Source organism: Lissotriton vulgaris, chromosome 3_1 (genome assembly GCF_964263255.1).
Source record: "Lissotriton vulgaris chromosome 3_1, aLisVul1.2, whole genome shotgun sequence".
Lineage (NCBI taxonomy): Eukaryota > Metazoa > Chordata > Amphibia > Caudata > Salamandridae > Lissotriton > Lissotriton vulgaris.
The window spans coordinates 1,572,966,999-1,572,985,851 of NC_141689.1; the positions used below are offsets into that span (position 1 = coordinate 1,572,966,999).

The following is an 18,853-nucleotide window of genomic DNA, read 5'->3' on the forward strand; positions in this document are numbered from 1 at the left end:
ATAGAACGAAGATCTTTAGTCAAAGCATACAAATAGTCTGTCAACAGTGGGTGCTCAACATGGGAGAAACATTTCGGACGCGGTACCCCCCACACATTGGCTGGACGGCCAAAGATTACTTCATGTGGTGAGACCCCCATTCTGGAATTAACAGTAACTCTGGTAGAAATCAAAGCTAAAGGAAGGGCATCTGGCCAACGGAGTCCTGTACTCTCCTGTATTTTCGCCATCTTTAATTTGAGGGTACCATTAAATCGCTCCACTAAGCCCGCGGCTTGGGGATGTAAAGCCGTGTGAAATTTTTGAGATATTTTCAAACCCTCGCATATATTTTTGATAAGTTCAGCAATAAAGGATGTACCGTTATCACTCCAGATCACCCTAGGCAATCCGAAGCGCGAAAAGTACTCTTTTATCAACATTTTAGCTGTAGAAATGGCTGTACAGTCCTTAGTGGCATATGCTTCCACCCATCTACTAAAAGAGCATACAACTACAAGGACATACTTTAGATTGTTAATGCGTTCCATTTCTATATCATCCATCTGTATCACCTCAAAAGGGAAAGAAGGAGGTGCAAAGTTCCCCGCTGGTACAGGTGTTCCCTTCCCCGGATTGTGTCTCAAACAGACCATGCACTGCTGGACCAGATGTGTCGCCATCTTAGAGATATTTTTATTACTCCAGACCGGGTCCAGCAGTTTGCATATACCCTTGACACTGATATGTGCCGGACCATGTGCCATTGTCACTACCGGGGGGGACGTATGCGTTCGGGAGTAACCATCGTCTTTTGTCAGTCACATCTGTCCAACACCCATCAGAGTCTAGCCTCCCCTCACCATCTTTCCAAGCCCTCAATTCTTGCTCAGTTGCCTTCTCCTGTATATTTTGTACACTCTGTACTGTATCTGCAAACATATTAACGTCTGGTACCCATCTAGCTGGTCCTGCCACAAACATTCTTGGTAGTTTTGTCCGCACAGTCTCTTTTGCTGTTTGGTCTGCAAAGGCATTGCCTCGTCCCACATCGTCTACTATTGTCTTATGTGCACTGCACTTTATCACAGCCAGTCGCCTGGGTAACGTCAATGCTGTTAACAATCGTAATATCAACGGACCATGCTGTATACGTTGTCCATGTGAAGTCAAAAATTCCCGTTCTCCCCACAGTCGCCCATAATTATGAGCCACGCCAAAGGCGTATTGACTGTCGGTATAAATGTTCACGTCCAATCCCTCACTCATTTCACATGCTCTCAGTAAAGCTATAATTTCTGCAGCCTGGGCCGAATTGTAAGGTATTCTAGAGGTCTCCACTACTGTCTGTAATGTCGTAATTGCGTATGCTGCCGTCGATGTACCATCTGCAAGCTTGAAACAAGACCCGTCTACATACAATTCCCCATCCGGATCATCTAAGGGCTTATCCGTCAGATCCACTCTCCCTTTCGTCTCCTCCTCTGTCCGAAACAAACAGTCATGTATGTCATCATCTTTTGCATCTGTTGGGATAGGTAACAACGTGGCAGGGTTCAGAGTGGCACACCTTTTTATCGTAACATGAGGTGCAAAGAGGGTCATCTCATAACCGGTGAGACGAGCACTAGTTAAATGCTGCGTCTGTGTTCTATTTAGCAAAATGTCCACAGCATGCGGTACCATTACTGTGAGATCTGAACCCAATACGAGCCCCGCCGATTGTCTTATGGAGACCGCAGCAGCCGCCGTGGCCCTCAGACAGCTCGGCAGCGCTCTTGCCACATTGTCGAGCATCGCAGAGAAGTAAGCACAGGGTCTCTGCTTCCCTCCGAAACCATGTGTTAGGACAGACAACGCGCAACCTTCCGCCTCGTGTACATAAAGCACAAAAGGCTTCTGGTAATCAGGTGTTCCCAGAACGGGTGCAGAACATAAAGCAGTTTTTAGTGACTCAAATGCTTCTTGACATGCAGGGGTCCAGGGTAGGGGTTCGCGCACTTCTTTAGTAGTCAGATACAGTAGGGGTTTTGTTAGTAATGCATAGTTAGGTATCCACTGGCGACAATACGATGTTATGCCCAAGAATGCGCGCACCTCTCGCTGCGTGTTAGGTACCTTCATATTAGTTATCGCTTTTATGCGCTCTGGCGTCAATCTCCTCCCCACTTTCGAAAGGAGGTGACCTAAGTAGGTAACCTCCGTTCGACAATATTGGAATTTTGGAAGGGACACCATGTGCCCCCTTTTGGCCAAATGATGCAGCAATTTAATCGTAGCATCCCGACAACCTTCCTCATCGTCCAATGCTATCAGGATATCATCCACATACTGCAACATTACGTTGCCAGGTGGAAGTTCCAATTCGTCCAATTGTGCCTTCAGTGCTTGACTATATATACTCCGGCTCTCCGTGTAACCTTGGGGAATTCTCTTAAACCTAAAGCTTCGGCCAGCCAATGAGAATCCGAAGAGATACCGGCTTTCTTCATGTACCGGAATACTGAAGGAAGCATTCTTCAAGTCCAGAACAGAAAAATACTTGGCAGATGGGGGAATCATTGTCAATATCGTAGTGATGTCCGACACCACCGGATATTGAGGCTCCACTACTTTATTCACATTGCGCAAATCAATCACAAACCTATAGACATCAGGAGTATTATCTGCAGCATCAGGCGACCGTCTTTTAAGGATCGGCAGTTTGGGGCTGTTACATATGTTCGAGTCTGTCTCCTCCACTACTCCTGACTGAATCAAATCTTGTATTATTTGTAACAGGGCTTTCTCTCCCTCCCTAGGTATTCTATACTGTGGTACCCTGGGTAATTTCGCTCCCACCTTAACCTTTATTGTTACTGGGGCAATATCCATCTTACCCACATCTGTATCATTGTTAGCCCACAAACTGTCGGGAATTCCTTTGAATTCGGGTGGTAGCGGGTCATCTTTAGAGAAACATTGCAGTGGACGAGCGACAGTTGGGCCCAGCGTGAGGTACACGCCGTCCGGAGAACAATAAATGGTAGCATGCAACCTCTTCAACAAATCCAAACCCAGTAAATTTTCTCCACAATTTGAAGTCAATAAAAATGGTGAATCAACAGTGAAAGGGCCAATCGTAAGGGTAAGTAGTTTGGAAATGGGGCTAATCACCGGGGTACCTGAAAAACCCACAGAGATATTGTTCTTGCCAGACAGAGCCGCCCCGGGGACCCGAGAATGAGCCACTGAACTTTTCATTGCACCCGTATCCACTAGAAATTTCTGCTGAGACCCCAATAAGTCCGCCTCGACATAGGGTCCCCTCTGATCAACTTCCACAGACACTGGTCCCTCGCTCTGTCCTACGCTGTCCTAGTTATGGGAGAATCCTGTCAAATCATCCATAGAATAGTCATCATTGTAATACTGACCACCACCCCTTTGTAGGTGTTGTCTGTCTGCACTATTGTCAAAATAATTTCCTCCTGGCCTCCCGCCTCCGTCTGACCGTACAGTCTGTCTCCCGGGATCACCTCTTCCTCGTCCAGGACCGGCGTTCGACTGAAACAGAGGACAATCCCTCCACCAATGCCCTTCTTGCTTACATTTCGCACACTGATTCGGTCCCAGTCTCTCTCTATTGTCACCTCTCCCATAGCCGCCATCTCCTCGTCCAGAAGCAGCACCTCTCCCTCGACCCCTAGACACTTGCTGTAACAAAACCCTCGTCTTCAAATCCTTAGCCTTCTTTTCCTGCTTGTCCTTACTTTCATTTTCTCTGTGTTCGTAATACTGAGCCATACTGAGAATTCCAGAGGGAGAGGACGTCGTCCACGTATTCTCTGACGCTTGCAACCTTGCTGAAATCTCTGGTAATAAGTTCATTACAAACCTATTAACAAAGATCGCAACCCTCCGTCCTGTGACACATCCTGTCCACTGAAATCCATAAACTTCTCTTCAAACCTCGTAAAGAAATCCGAGACTGCTTCATCCTTTTTCTGCTTACAAGCAGTCAACTTGTCCCAGTCCACCTTTTTCGGGGGAATGAGGGTGTGCATATACTTAATTATTCGCCCCGGTAGCGCCAGAATCTCAGCTTTTGGCTTCTCCCCTGGCTTACGTTCTTTGTCCCAATCCTGCAACTCTTGCCACGTACCACCCAATTCCTCTGAATGATCTGTACCCTTCACCTGCCGCCACACATCGACTGGGACCAGAAGCCCAAAAAACAGTTCAATATCAGCTAAAGTCATTACTGTGGAAGACGCGGCTTCCGTCAGCTCTTTATAATATGCAGTCGGGTTCTTTCTAGAATCTGGCAACTGGGCCTTTAATGCCAGTACCTCACTTCTCTTCCATGGTGTATATACCCATTGCTCCTGGAAATGTGCATCTACCCTGTTCCTGGTGACAGTATTCGTGACCGGATCTACCATCTCGGGTATCTCGGGATGGTAGATATGGTGCACTTCACGCATTGGATGTATACCTGGAAAATGGGGTACACCTGCAGAGGGCAATTCATTTCTGTACTGTAATATGGCACGCAGACTGCGCATCACCTCCTTCACCCCAGTATTCGTTCTGTAGGCTTCACTTTGTATATCTCGTAAAGTCGCCGGAGCCACACCTCCGTACCCCTGCTCCCATAGAGATATTAGTACATTTGACATGTGCCACAAAGCGTGCTGCTGCATCAAAGGCTCAAGATCTTTCATTGTGGACCAAATGTCTTCAAACGAATAAATGTTATTCCTAGCCCACTGACAGGCCTGGTTGGCCACTACACTCTTCTCATCCAAACCAACCGTAGAACGCGTAAGCTATTTTCGTACCTGCGAGAACAGTCCGCTGCCTGCGCCTCTACTCGGCGTTGACATCTCCTGACTAGGGGTGGTGCTAGCGGAAACAGTAGGGAGTGCTAGAGAAAATTGGGAAGGAGCGGGCGAACTGGCCGGGAGTAAAGAAACGAGGGGTGTCAAGGAGGATGGGGAGGCAGAAATCGCTGCGCCAGGCTGGTGCGGGGCACTCGCTTGTGAACCCGAAACCCCACTAGTAGAGGCGGGAGCTGGTAGGGTGGGATACAATGACTGCGGGGCATAGGGAGGAGGGGGTCGAGTATTCAAAATGTCTTCCATCTCATCCTGTTCATCCTCACGTACCACGTAACTTTTATTTTCTTTCAACCTGCAAAGCCTATCTGCGCGCTCCAAACGTTGCTCATTCTCATTCTTTGTGTGTTCTCTCGCCTTTTGCGCCATTGTCTGTGCTGACCTTTTAAGAGCCGCCTTCTCTTCTCTCAACTTACGTTCCCTGACTTCCTTCTGCCACACTCTTAAAGAATCGAACATGCTTTGACGGCTACGCTTAGCAAATAATTTATCTTGCAAATAATCCAATTTAGCTGCCTCGAATGAACCGGTCAAGGGCCATTGCAAATCCACATTATCAGCGGTATATCGGTGCCATAAAGTGCCAAACAGGATCGGGGGCAACCCATGTTTGATGTACATATCAAAGTTTGGAGTGCCCTCTAGAGGTGCAGGTTGACTCTCAGCCAATCTAGAGTCTGATACACGACAACAACACCCAAAACATCGTAACTTACTGAAACACGGCATCTTTACTCTGATGTAAAATAAAACACTTCCTCATGAAATTCGTCACCTTGAATCACTAGCTCGAGCTCGTTCACACACATATAATATACATTGGGGAACCATACACACACATACACATCCTACACATATAAATCCTTCCAAACACGTGTTACCAAATGGGACAACGCCCGTCGACCAAGTCCTGGGGAACCTGGACCCTACCGCAGACCGAACAGTACACTAACTGTTCTGAGGATGGAGAACACATCCGCCCCCCGAGCGGCACTATGGGTCACTGCGCACTTTACCACAGGAGACCCAGGACTCACCTCCACTGAACCACCACTTTAGGAGTTCAGGGTAAGTTCCGGAGTCTACCCGTAGTGAGCCACGCCTTCACCACAGTACCACCCGGTCGGATTACTACAAACAATATACCCAAATACTCTCCCAACCTCGTTAAGTCTGTCAGAGCGCCTACTCGCACTCTGAATTCCCCGGAGCACACTAGCCCCAGGAGCGCACCGGCTCCTCAAACCATTGGAGACACCCTAGTCTCCCGGAGCACTCCAGCTCCTCAAACAATCACAGGTGGACCACTCACCTTCCGTACGCGGTACCGACCTCTACCGTTCTCCACCTCCGGCTGCCAGGACCAACACGGTCAGCTCCAGGTTCCGCCTTCTAGACCCCGGCATAAGATCCGAACCGGGACCTCTCCCGATCAGCAGGGTGGGGTAGCGCTGCGAGAACCAAGCTCGGCATCAGATGGGTAACCGGACCCACCGTGCCGACCAGCGGGTCCCCGGTCTTCTGCTACCCCCCTACGGGTGAGAAAGATCTTTATCGCGGGGTCCCTATTCGGGCGCCATCTGATAAGCGTGGCTCAAATCCACCCGAGTGACTTACCGCACTCACCTATAGTAACTCTGTAAAAAGTCAGCCGGACAGTGGAGAAGAATAAACAGAATGTATTTATTAGGCCACAAACTCCCATATGAGAGGGCCCTGTCCGACCTCACCCCTAAGAGTGCACCGAGAGGACTGACTCATATCATCACAGCAATACATTATAATGTGGTACAGTACATTGGGGTACGCCCCTTCTGGAAAATTACTGAAACCCAGACAGAGGAACAATGTCCTCATACAGAAGGCATCTGCACCTGCAAGGGATACATCACTATCTTTGCTGAAGGCCGCGGAGCTAAGCCTCAGCGTCTCTGGTGCATGAGAACATTACTGATAAGAGACTTGTTAGTTTCGGCCACAGTTAGCCGAGAAACGAAAACTGCTGTATTAGTGAAATTCCCTATTCCTACGGGAGGGGTGGATGAGCAAGTGCGACTCGCAGGCTCGGGGTGATTCACAAAATGGAGGCACACGAGCTAAGCTAAGAAAACTAATATCGTCACACATATAATTGAATAATCATATAACAAGCAGGAGTAATGCAAAAATGTGTATATATACGTACTTCATCAGTTAGTCACATGATGCTAACTCACATATGAAAATAGAGATGGGTGGGGCATCGAAAAGTGAATTCTATCAGCACAAACCCAATCCCTGAGGTATATTCTTCTTTCTATGTGTGCTGCTGCAGAATGCAGCACACACAGAAAGAGGAAGTAACAAGGAGAAATAAAGATATTTATCCTTGTAACGCCAGACCTGGGAAGGCATAGCATTTTTTGCATCAGTTCTGGTAAATCTGGAAATGCGTCAAAATCCATGAGAGTTGCATGGGAACACCCACGCAACTCCCATGGAACGCCTTCCCAGGGCAGAGTAACGCAACGCAGCAATTTGCGTTGCGTTACTCCAGATTTATGAAGCCACTCAGGGTCACACAAAATAGTCTTGCATGGCTTCATAAATCGCATTTCGGGTTTGCGTTGTGCAAATGACGCAAACCCTCCCATGCATATGCCCAAACGAATGTAATCACTGATTTCTTTCAAGTAACAAGTACCAAGTAAAAAAAAAGCTGATTATTGTATTTCTTTTCTGTAGTTACATGTGGTAGATAAACACTTCAAAAGAATAAATTAACAGTATATATTTATTTTGGCATTTTGGCAGTTTTTTTATAAGCATGTTTTGAGTAATTATTGTTCTCTCCTGCCGAGTAAAGATGTCTAATCAAGTCAAAAAAGTTAAATATATATTTCACAAGGAATTGGATATTTATAATTGCATGTTTCTGTTTGCTTACACTCTAACATGCTTCTGTATAAACTGAATGTAACCACTTATTTTCTTATTCCTCTATCATTGTCTCACTCCACAATCCTATTAATTCAACATTGATTTTAATGTTCATTCATAAAATGGGGCGCTGCCGCACCAGTGGGTATTTAACGGTTCTGTATTTTATTCCTCTGGTCTCACCCCATCTTTTGTGAGTGGTCGCATAGTTGAACTTGCGTTTTGCTTGCCTTAAGGCATTTTTTACCAGTTTCTGACATTACAATACTGCAGTGCTCAGGATGCAGTGAATTCATTGGTAGTAAAGCTTATTTAAATCTATCAAGACACTAATCTTAAAAGCTGTTTCTTGCAAGTCTCTTACAGTACGATTTGTTTTTCTTTCAGATAAAAGTGATGAGCGAGAGGTAACAATATTCAAGCATGCGGCTCTGGTACATCTTCTGGTGACAGTGAGAGATTTGCTACTAATGTGCAACTTGGACACTGCATTAGGTTAGTAAAATATTAAAGTTAACACCTATAGGGCCATATTAGCAACAAATAGCGATAATTATCGCGAAATGCGCTTAGCGCATTTTTTTTTATCGCCGGATATTATTACAGAGACAACGTGCTATCAGCAACGTTTATCTCTAAAGCAATAAAATATCCGGCGATAGCGGCTCGATGCGTGAATATCGCTGGAAATCTGATAGCTGTGTTGGCGACTGCTTTCAGTCGCTAACAGGTTGGGTACGCCCACTTTGCATGTCATTAGCGATACATATCGCTGACATGCAAAGAGGGCCCCAAACCTGTAGCTATCGCCTACAAGCTGTCGCTAACTGCCGTTAGCGACAGCTTACTACTAGGGCGATAAAAATATCGCTGCGTTAGCGGTAAAAAGTCCAGCTAAAGCGGCCATATAGCCCTTGCTAATATGCCACATAGTTTATAAAACTGAGACATGCAACGGGCAACTTAAGTGTGTGGTGGACTCGGTTCCACACAGGAGTGTGTTCTGGCTCAACAAAGATTCAAGGTTTAAGCTCCTGGCACAACAAAGATAAGTCTACAGGGATTGCCGTGGCGGTAGACATGCAGTGGTGTGACAATGCCTTCTGTAAATGCCCCACTTGGCTGGTGGATTGATTGCCCATAGCGTCATTGCAGGTGATGTGAACTACAAAGGACTCAACACTACTCCTGTATGACATGAAATAGTACCTTACCTGTGTGTGCAACGAGGCAAACTAGTTGTCAATAATTTTGATAGAAAAGGTGTATAACTATGGCAAAGTGAAGGAGACAACACAAGGCTAAGCACTCATTACGAGTGGGCCGATAATTACTGATATGTGCAGTAACTTCTGTCGCCGCACCTATAGGAAATGTGAGTTTTGCGTTTTGCATCCCGGGTCTCCTTTTAAATTTCAGCAGAATTTCTTGAGACACACAGATTCTAATGCAGCAAGCACATTACACCCCATTTTATAGGTAAAACCTGTAAACCTGTAAAAGGTGATAATTATCACTCCCAATAAACTCTGTGTGGATTTTTTTCCATGTCAGAATTATTGCATTAAAAACTGGGGCCTCTTGTAATGATGGGCTAAAATGTGAGCTCCATTACCAGAAATTACTGCTTCAGTCAGGGGCCCAACTGGTTTTCAATGAATATTCTAGGTGCAGCAATTCGCAATGACATGCGCCTGGGATGTGGGCAATTATGGAGGCATTGTTGGATGAAAGTCACTCTTATTCTTCCTCAACCCTAGTTAATTTTGGATTGCCAGTGTTTGCAGCAATTTGTTCGCTGTCTGTCAGTGACAATGTAAATGGCCACACAAATACACCCTAATTTGGGGCATTTATAAACAATAATTTAAAAAACAATAGAAACAGAGTATCAAGCATTGAAAATGCACGAAGCCCATCGACATTGTAACAGAAAGTTATAATGCACATACAATTAGTATAGGAAATTTAAATTAGTATATCAAAAAGGATTAGAAGTCCAAGGGGAATTTTGGTAATAACTAAAGAATTGCTGACATTCCAGAGTCAGTGATGGAGGAAAAATCATACGCAACACAAAGTAATAAATTGCATTGTTCTACAGGTAAATAGACTGTTCAGCTTCTGTGTCTTTATTGAAATGTCCCTACTTTTACGTATCGCCTGCACAGCGCTTGAAATCTATTGTATTTAATATAAATCCTAAAAGGGGCTTACATCCCTCCCCCCTGCTTTTTTTGCTTTTCATTTGTTCCTGAGCTTGCCACTTAATTTTCCTCCGTTTCTATTGGCTATAGCATACTGTTTCCTGTATTCCTTGTGTTTTCCTCATTTGCTTCAATTATCAGTTTCCTGGTGACCAAGTACTGTTTCCTTCCGCTTTTGTGGAAGTATTTTTTTTAAAGGTTTTCCATGCACAGTGCTTGTTTTGAGTCTTTTGCCTTGTGGCTTCTTCCTCCATAGTCAGCTTGTCTATCTTGGCACATCTTTTTTAACAGTTCAGACCCCAGGGGGATACATTTTCGGTATCTGCCGCCCTTGTTGATCATAGACTGCAGACAGGGCTTTGCCATATAGGGAGTCAGAAGAACAGCCAATGAGGCAGCGTGCATGCACACATAAAGTTGCAGCATCTTTCTTATCTATTGGCATCATAGCGAGCTGCGAGAAAACCGGTTCAATAGAAGTAAGGAAACCGGGAGCCGTATTGTTCCTATTCTCATTAATTTGGCTTTCGTCTCTAAGGGCACTTGTATACCTATCCCTCTGATGCTGCTATGTTTTCAGCCCATTCCTGAAATATTTTCAGGGTGTTGATGACCCGAAATCTTCCCTGTTTGAAGGTTGAGGTCAGTGTGGTCTTACATTCATCGTCAGTACCCCACTATGCATCAAATAGTTTTCTTTAGGTTACCATACATTTGTCTTTGTTATGGTTAGAATGTACATTACACAGAAGACTACAGCCTCTTTAGCCATCCACTTACTTGAAGAAAGATTACTCAAGCACTCCCCAAGTGTTTCTTATAAGGTATGCGACTCCAGGTTGTCTGTAATCACCTTTATCTCAAGGTGAAAGCAAACTCACTGTTGCACCTTATCCCTTCTCCACTCTCCCAGAGCTACTTCCGATTTCTTTTTGATTCTATAACTTCTATTTATTATATTAGTAATCTCCCAAGATTATGATTTCAACATTGCTTTTCAATCAGAGCAGACATCTTTGACTACTAACTTTGGCTACTATTATAGTCGATCTGCTACCTGTACGCATGAAACACAAAAATGAACTACTATAACCATCTTACGTTTTGTTTTTAAAACTTCATAAAACTTTATAGTATCTTCAAAATATGAGGTCTCCACATTTGAAATAAAAACGTCAATTGAAGAGGACTGGCTTTGGATTTATTCATATAACATTAATTAACGTTATGTACTTTAGCAAATTGATATGCAATAATGCTTTTGTTAGCCAGACCATTGCCCTGGCATTCGTACGGTGGCATTATCCATCAGCAAGGTATATATATAGAATTTACAGATGAAAGTAAGTATTTTAGCTATTTGTACTCCTATAACTTGTGCCAGGAACAGGGTTTCTAATCCCACCCTGTCGTTCACGTTTTGCCAATGTAGTGCTTTTATGGATGGCTGATGTAGTCTTGTGCCTTTACACTCAGCTCCATTATTTATGGACTACTCTATACCCTCTGATTAGGCCTAGGAGTATATTTTAATTACGCATCGAATCAGAGTAAATTTGTTTATTCTGTGTTACTCTTTGATGCGGAGTGACCAATAATTATGCGATTACGCACACTTCTGTAATTAAGAGTAATTTAGAGCAATAGAAGAACAGAAACAACAAATCTAGCTAATGTGAGCAGCTGCTTATGCTGCTGGTACTGTTTTTTGCATCTAGAATTATTTTTTTAGTAGTGCAAAATGCATACTCATGTCTATTTGGATCTCAGGGTGCATTTAGAGCTAAGAGAATAGCACTAAATGTAGAATATTGCGTACTTTTGCAGCACTTCTCAACCTTCATTCATGCACCACTCACCCTGCACAGAGATCACTTACACCATTCTCCCAGCACACTGCTCCCAAACCTCTTAACTTATTAATAATCCCAAATGGGAAACCTAATGCCTTTACTAATGCTTGTTAGGCTTGGCATTAGCCAATAGCTTTTTATTTAACTAAAATTATACTTATTATATTCTTACTTATAGAGGCTTTCATCCCGGCCTCTTCATCCACTGCTCTACTTGCTGTATCATTCACCTTTTTCTTTCGCCCACTACATTAAATAAGTAGGTCAGCCCACTACAGCCATTTGCAAATTTCACTGTAAGTGGCAGTACTCTCTCAAGGAGCACATCCACACGCCAAATAGTAGTACCCTTAACCTCTTCGCCGCTAATGACAAGGGTAACTCGTCATGGACTTTCCATTGATTTCAATGGAAATTACATTGAAGCTCCAGAAGTAGCATAGCATCCAAGTGGTTAAGCCAAGTAATGCAATGGCAATGTGTGCTTTTTTAGACTATTTTTGCTTTTGAAAACATTTATTTTTATGTTGGCAGGGCCTAGCAGCTTCCTCAGCAAAAACATTTTTCTAAAACCATTAGAAAACAAGCACTGACAAAGCCAAATGTCTGCCTACCAATTGTAAAAAATATTGACTTTGCCAATGTTTGTTGAAAATTGTAACAAAGGTTTTTGAAAAGCTAAATACATTCAGTAAACTGCTTTCTGTGGGCATGTCTGAGGGTAAATGTTGGGTGTGTCAGTATTATATAAATTGTTTACCTGTTGATTTGGGTAAAGCTATCATAATCATCTCAAGATTTTTTGATAGAGTTTAAAAAAACAGTTCCAACCCCTATACTTCCGGATTAGCTGTGGCAATAGAAATATCAGTGGTCAGCAGTCTACGTCCAAACTAAATGCTGTGTTTGAGGGAAGTTACAATGAAGGATCAGGGAGAACATAGCGGTTCACAAAGTTTTTAAATAGCTGAAGTATAGTTTTCAATCCTATCATATGCAGATTTTTTTTTCCAAGAGAAGGAATATTGTTTGCCACTGGTGTGCAAAGGTCTTAGACACTATTTGACTCCTGTTGGATATAGGTATTCCCATTGCATTCATAAAAACGTATTGGTGCCCTATAGGTTCAATCAAGGCTTACTCAAGGAAGTGGGAGGACGTTTGGAATTCAAAAAAGGGATAAGACAGTTATGAAACATAATAAAATGAAAGTGAAATGTTCTAAGACAGAAAGTTGAAACAGAATGTATTGATGTAATTTATAACGGAAGGACCGGTTCCATCGACCCACTCTGACTGTAAGCCTCGTTTTCCCAACATTCCACATTCAACCCTTTTCCAGAAGTAGTGAGATGCTACATACCCTCCTCCTTTAATACAAATAATATAGAATGCAAAAAACTTATTTTTTTAAACGTAAAATAAACATTGCCTAAACAAAGAAATATTCATAGTATAAATAAACTAAAACAAATTACATGTTAATTCAAAGCATTTCAAATGTGTTCATAGTCTTTCATCCGCTCTGGACATCTTCTAACTTTCTTTGATGATTTCACACCGGGGGATGCTCTTGACTCTGTCTTGTGAATTTTATAAGTGCATCCACCTTCACATTTAAATCTTTCTCCCTCAGTCCCTTTTCACCTTCTGGTACAAACAAACATTCAGGCAACGTAATGATTTTTTTAATGATCCACACATTACCATATGACAATTCAACAACAAACTTACTAGATCTCTTGATTTGCAAAGGGTTGGAAAACTGAGACATTCTTTTCCTCACAAAACAACCCAACTTAATTCTAGCCCAATCACCTTCCCGAAAACAATATCTGAGAGACACCTTAATTTCACAATTCAATTTTTTCTTACTCGTATCAGACTTCAACCTCAACATCCATCCCGGTCTCAATTTTGAGCAAAAGACTCTATCCCTCTTCAACTTATACAGGGTTTCTTATGTGTTGCTGTCAAGTGTTGTTCCGTAGGCCCACACAAGTCTCTTCAAAGACACACACCAATCACCCCCTTCACAAACAATCATTTGCAACCCTTCCTTCAAAACGTTGGTATTTCTCTCCACCGCAGCATTACCTACAGGATAGTATACAGGCGTTCTTGTGTGATATACCTAGTTTATTTAAAAACATTGTTATATCTCTTGACACTAATTGAACACTATTGTTTGAACAATTTCCATAGGCACTCCTTCCCTGACAAAAACTTCTTCTAAGAACTCAATAAAATTCCTAATCTCAACTTGTTTCACAATTATAACCACTGGCCATTGCAAGAACAAATCAAAAGATACCAGCATGAACATCATTACTCAGCCCTTTGTGCCAAAGTGACAACTCACAGACTGTTGAACCATACTATTTACTTCTCGATCAAGCCGCAGCCACCAAAACCCCTTTCTAATCATTTTCTTCAAGGCACTCGTACCAATGTGTCCTTCGTGAGCCAATTCCATAATATGTTTCCTTCATCTGGTTGGTGCCAACAGTGCATCGCCCCTTCTGAGCACTCCATCATCCCAGTACAATTCTTGTTTGATAATTTCATATGGCTTTAACTCGTCATCCAAATTCATCATGTGGGGCTAGCCTTCTGTCACAAACTGTGCAACCTTCTTAAGGGTATCATCAACCTCAGTTTCTACCATCCAGGTTTCATGTGTAATACTCACCTCCGCCACGTCAACCACACTGACAACCATACATTCCTCTTCCACTACATTATGGTTATCATCATCCAAAGGAAGATGTAACAAACAATTTGCAATTGCTTTCTTGATACCTAGCACATACCCCACATTCACTGCAAATTCTTGCAGCCTGAATAACCAATGTGCAATGCGGGAGTATCTTGACCGACCCCTTTTGTTGTGAAAAAATCTACTAAAGGATTGTGCTGTGATCTTACAGAAAACTTGTTTCTCCACACATATTGCCTAAAGTGTCTATTCCCCCTTGTAACATCTCAGTGCTTCTTTCATAATATCCAAATAATCATATTCCGTTTGACTTAAGGCTTTAGACGCATACGCCACAACAACATTTTTGCTCTTATCCACTCACATCAGAACTGCGTCCATACCATAAATACTTGCATCAATCATAATGACCGTGAGTAACTTGGTATCAAAAGGTTTGAGGTATGGAGCAGTAGAAATTTCATTCCTTGCTTTCAAATTCACCTTTACACATAGCACATTATAAAAATGTTACATTGTTCTTCAGCACCTACGCATGTTGTTGGTTTTTTCGGAAATAATTGGCAATACATTTGGAATAGTACTCTGCCATCCCCAAAAACGAGCAAAGCTGTTCCTTATTTATGCAGCTTTTTGCTTCTTGCATTGCCTTACTATACTTTCTTTTGGTCTTACAGCAATACAATTAGGAATAGTACGTTGCCTTCCCGTATTTATGCTTCTTTGCTCTTCTTACATTGCGTTTACTATACTTTTTTCTGCCTTATACCATTACAATCAATGAGATAACCCAAATAATCAACCCTAGACATTCCAATGTGAAACTTGTCTGCCTTAATGGTTAAACTATTTGCCGTAAGAATCTCTAAAACTGTCTACAAGATGTCATTGTGTTCCTCAGAGTTCCTCCCATAGATCAGTATGTCATCTTGGAATATGTGACTCTTTTTTTTTTAAAGCATTCAATTGATTTTATTGCTCATGAAAGAAGTGCGCATCAAGCAGGGTACAAATATAAAGTACATTAAGACATTGCAAGACAGTAATAAGGCAATGAAACTACCCCATTACCCAAATCACCAAAATGACAGACAATATTATAGTAGGGCGTGGCCTGATCTCCTTGTTTGTGCATTAAGAGTGTCAACATTGCAGACTCCTGTATCCGCTTCATTAGCTCATGGCCTGTCTGTACAGGGCTCTAACTGTATCCCTCTGTATTCTGCCCAATCCTTCAGATCTTAAAGTGTTTCTTGGAGTAGCCCTGTGACAAATATTTAAGACATTCCATTGCCATGCAATGATCCATGCCTTTGGCTCAGATTTCCATGGGGAGGCTCTGTCTTCTTCCAAGCCCTACTAACGTCCTCTTAGCGACAATTAATCCGATCCACAGAAGCGCCCTCTGATAGCGTGTTCCCCCCAGATCATCTGTGATATGGAGAAGGATGAGTTCAGGATCATATGTGACATTTTTTCACCTTCCCCAACATTTGGTGCATTGCCCAATGGAACACAGCCGAAGCTGAGCCACGCCAAATAGCATGTGACAAAATCTACTTGCCCCTTCTGTGTCACGAGTGAGGTCAAGGTTTTGGATTCTTCATCCAGATCTATTTGATGATAGGCTTAGGATAAATTTAGAGATAGAAATACTTCAGCCCCCCCGAACATGCTTCACATTTCATTTATATTGGGAAGGGGATGGCAATCAATCCATATGCTCTGATTCAAATCTCTCAGATCCACACACATTCTCAGTCCCCCACCGGCCTTTCGAGCTAAAAATATTGGTGCCAACTACTCAGATGCCTGGATTAGTTCTAGGATTTCCTGATCCTAATTCTTCTCTCAAAGCCAGTGCCACTGGTCACGCTTTATGCACAGTTGTGTTGGCATCCTTGCACCTCCTTATTTTGTGACAACTTTACCACTACATACTTATGCTCTAGTTTGTCCTCCACCACATTAGTTTCCATACATAATACTTGATTGGGATCCAACGTAAACCCTAATTTCCTTTGTTGTGGCCACCCAAGCAAACATCCACCATTTTTTAAACAAATATTTTATATTGGGTGTTGTGATGTTCAAAATTAATGTTAGTTTTAAAACATCATGTATCCTCATTTTTTCCCTACCATATGCTATCAACTGCGCATCTGACCATAGTAATACCTTATCTTTATACAAATGTGTCAGATTTTCACCCACAAAAGTATACTTTGACCCAGAATCTGTTATCATCCTCACAGGTGTACCATTGACACTCACTCCTTAAAATGGTGCATCATGATTCACATCACACAAGCACAACATTTGTCTCACCCTCAGCAGATTCACTGTCTGCTCCTGTTGTGTCCTCGATTGATCAAACTGCATTTTGTCATGGAATTACTTATAGTTACAAGTTGCAGCCAAACTTCCTAAAGCTGCAACAAAATCATCCACAAATTGTTCTGGCAACTGTTGTCGCATCAAGAAATTATGTCTTTCTTCCACTTCTTTTTCTTTCTTTTCATATTTCATATCTAGCCTCTTTATGGCCCATTTATTTGTCTCTTTCCTATTTGTCCTCATCTTCATCAATAGAAGTTGGAAGGTGTTTCAGTGTCTCTCTACCCTCCACACCCAAATAATGTTTAAGAAGGGCTAACTTCCATTTTTCTCGTGAAAATGTCACAACCCATTGCTTGAAAACCTTCCTTCCATTTTCTTCATTTTAAAACAGGTAGACCGGGTGGCTGCAAAGATCATGGTAAAGCTGTTGCCCTGTCCATATTTTTCCTTTGTTTTGTTACCTATATAGAAATCTATGTAGTTAACTGGAAACACCTTGAAAATGGTGTGCACGTCACCTGGTGTCAGTTCAAAGGCTGTTTGTTGCCCTCCTTTAACATAAATGTGTATCACGCAGCTAAAGGAATTTCCTCTATGGGTGTGGCGTGATCGCGTTGTTGATGCTAATGCTCTGCTGCAACAGGGTCACCTCCCGTCTATGCGTACATCCACTCTCCAAACTAGTGGGAGGAGATCAGTCGAGGAGAGTCAGACCAAATCTGCTTGGATTGTCCTCCAACAGTGACCCACTACTTGGTTTTTCCGTGTAACCATCACCAGCCTTCACTCACCGGCTTTCAGTGTCCGGTGCCATGGTCGATGGCCCTGCGTTTAACCCGTGCAGTTAGCATATAATGATGTGATGTGCTATTCACGTACTGTCCCAGCATTGGGTCTCCTTGCTGATTGCCAGTGAAGCGTCTAAAATGGTAAATTGAAACAGACTTCATTTAGGTGCAGAAACAGAATATCGATGTTAAATTATTGACTTGCACAAATATCGTGGTAAAAATATCGTGGGTCAGAAATATCGTCAGAAAAAATACTGTGGTCAAGAATATCGATTTTAGGTAAGTAATATCGATGTTTAAAATATCAAAGTGGAGTGGGAATGGTCATTTTTTCCTCTCTGCTATCCAACACTTTCCCTACTGTTTCTTTTACTGGAGTGGGAATAGTAATTTTTACCCCTTTGCTATCCAGCACTTTCCCTACTGTTGCACTCACTGGAGTAGGGATAGTATTTTTTACTCCTTTTCTATCCAGCACTTTCCCTACTGTTGCACTCACTGGAGTGGGAATAGTCATTTTTACCCCTCCGCTATCCAGCCAACGCTTTCCCTCGTGTTGCATTCATTGGAGTGGGAATAGTAATTGTTTCCTCTCTGCTAACCAACACTTTCCCTACTGTTTCTCTTACTGGAGTGGGAATAGTAATTTTTACCCCTCCACTATCCAGCATTTTCCCTTCTGTTGCACTCATTGTAGTGGGAATTGTAATTTTTACTCCTCCGCTATCCAGCACTTTCCCTACTGTTAAACTCATTGAAGTGAGAATAGTAATGTTAAGCCCTCCGCTATGCATCACTTACTAAGCGTGGGCACAAAATCCGTTCCGCTCGCGGATTTTCGGCAATGTCACGATCCGCGATTGCCCAAAAATTCACGAATCCGCTCGCGGGCGGATTTTGGGCAGTTGATTAGAGGTATCGTACAAACCGGTGGCGTATTCTTGGATAAATATGAAGGCACGATGCTCCTGTCACAAAAATTAAACCTCAACAGGAAGCACTTACAGATATAAATAAAGCAGGTGCCCGAGTTGAAGCTCAAGTTCAGTAACGCATTCATCATCTCAAAAACAATCGTGAGCTTTGTCGAGGCTGGGCAGGTGTGCTTTCTCCCCATATCTACCTTCAAAAATTAGCTGTGATGCTGGATGGAGGCCTTTGCATC

The 18,853-nt window shown here is 42.8% G+C and overlaps 1 protein-coding gene across 1 annotated transcript in view; it reads left to right on the plus strand.

Annotated features, from left to right (window-relative positions):
• SHOC1 (shortage in chiasmata 1) overlaps nt 1-18,853 on the plus strand; it is a 1,715,507-nt gene that overhangs the window by 734,682 nt on the left and 961,972 nt on the right. Inside the window, exon 15 of the mRNA XM_086963751.1 lies at nt 8,166-8,273. Within this exon, the coding sequence (XP_086819877.1) occupies nt 8,166-8,273 (108 nt within the window). The remainder of the gene's footprint in view (nt 1-8,165; nt 8,274-18,853) is intronic.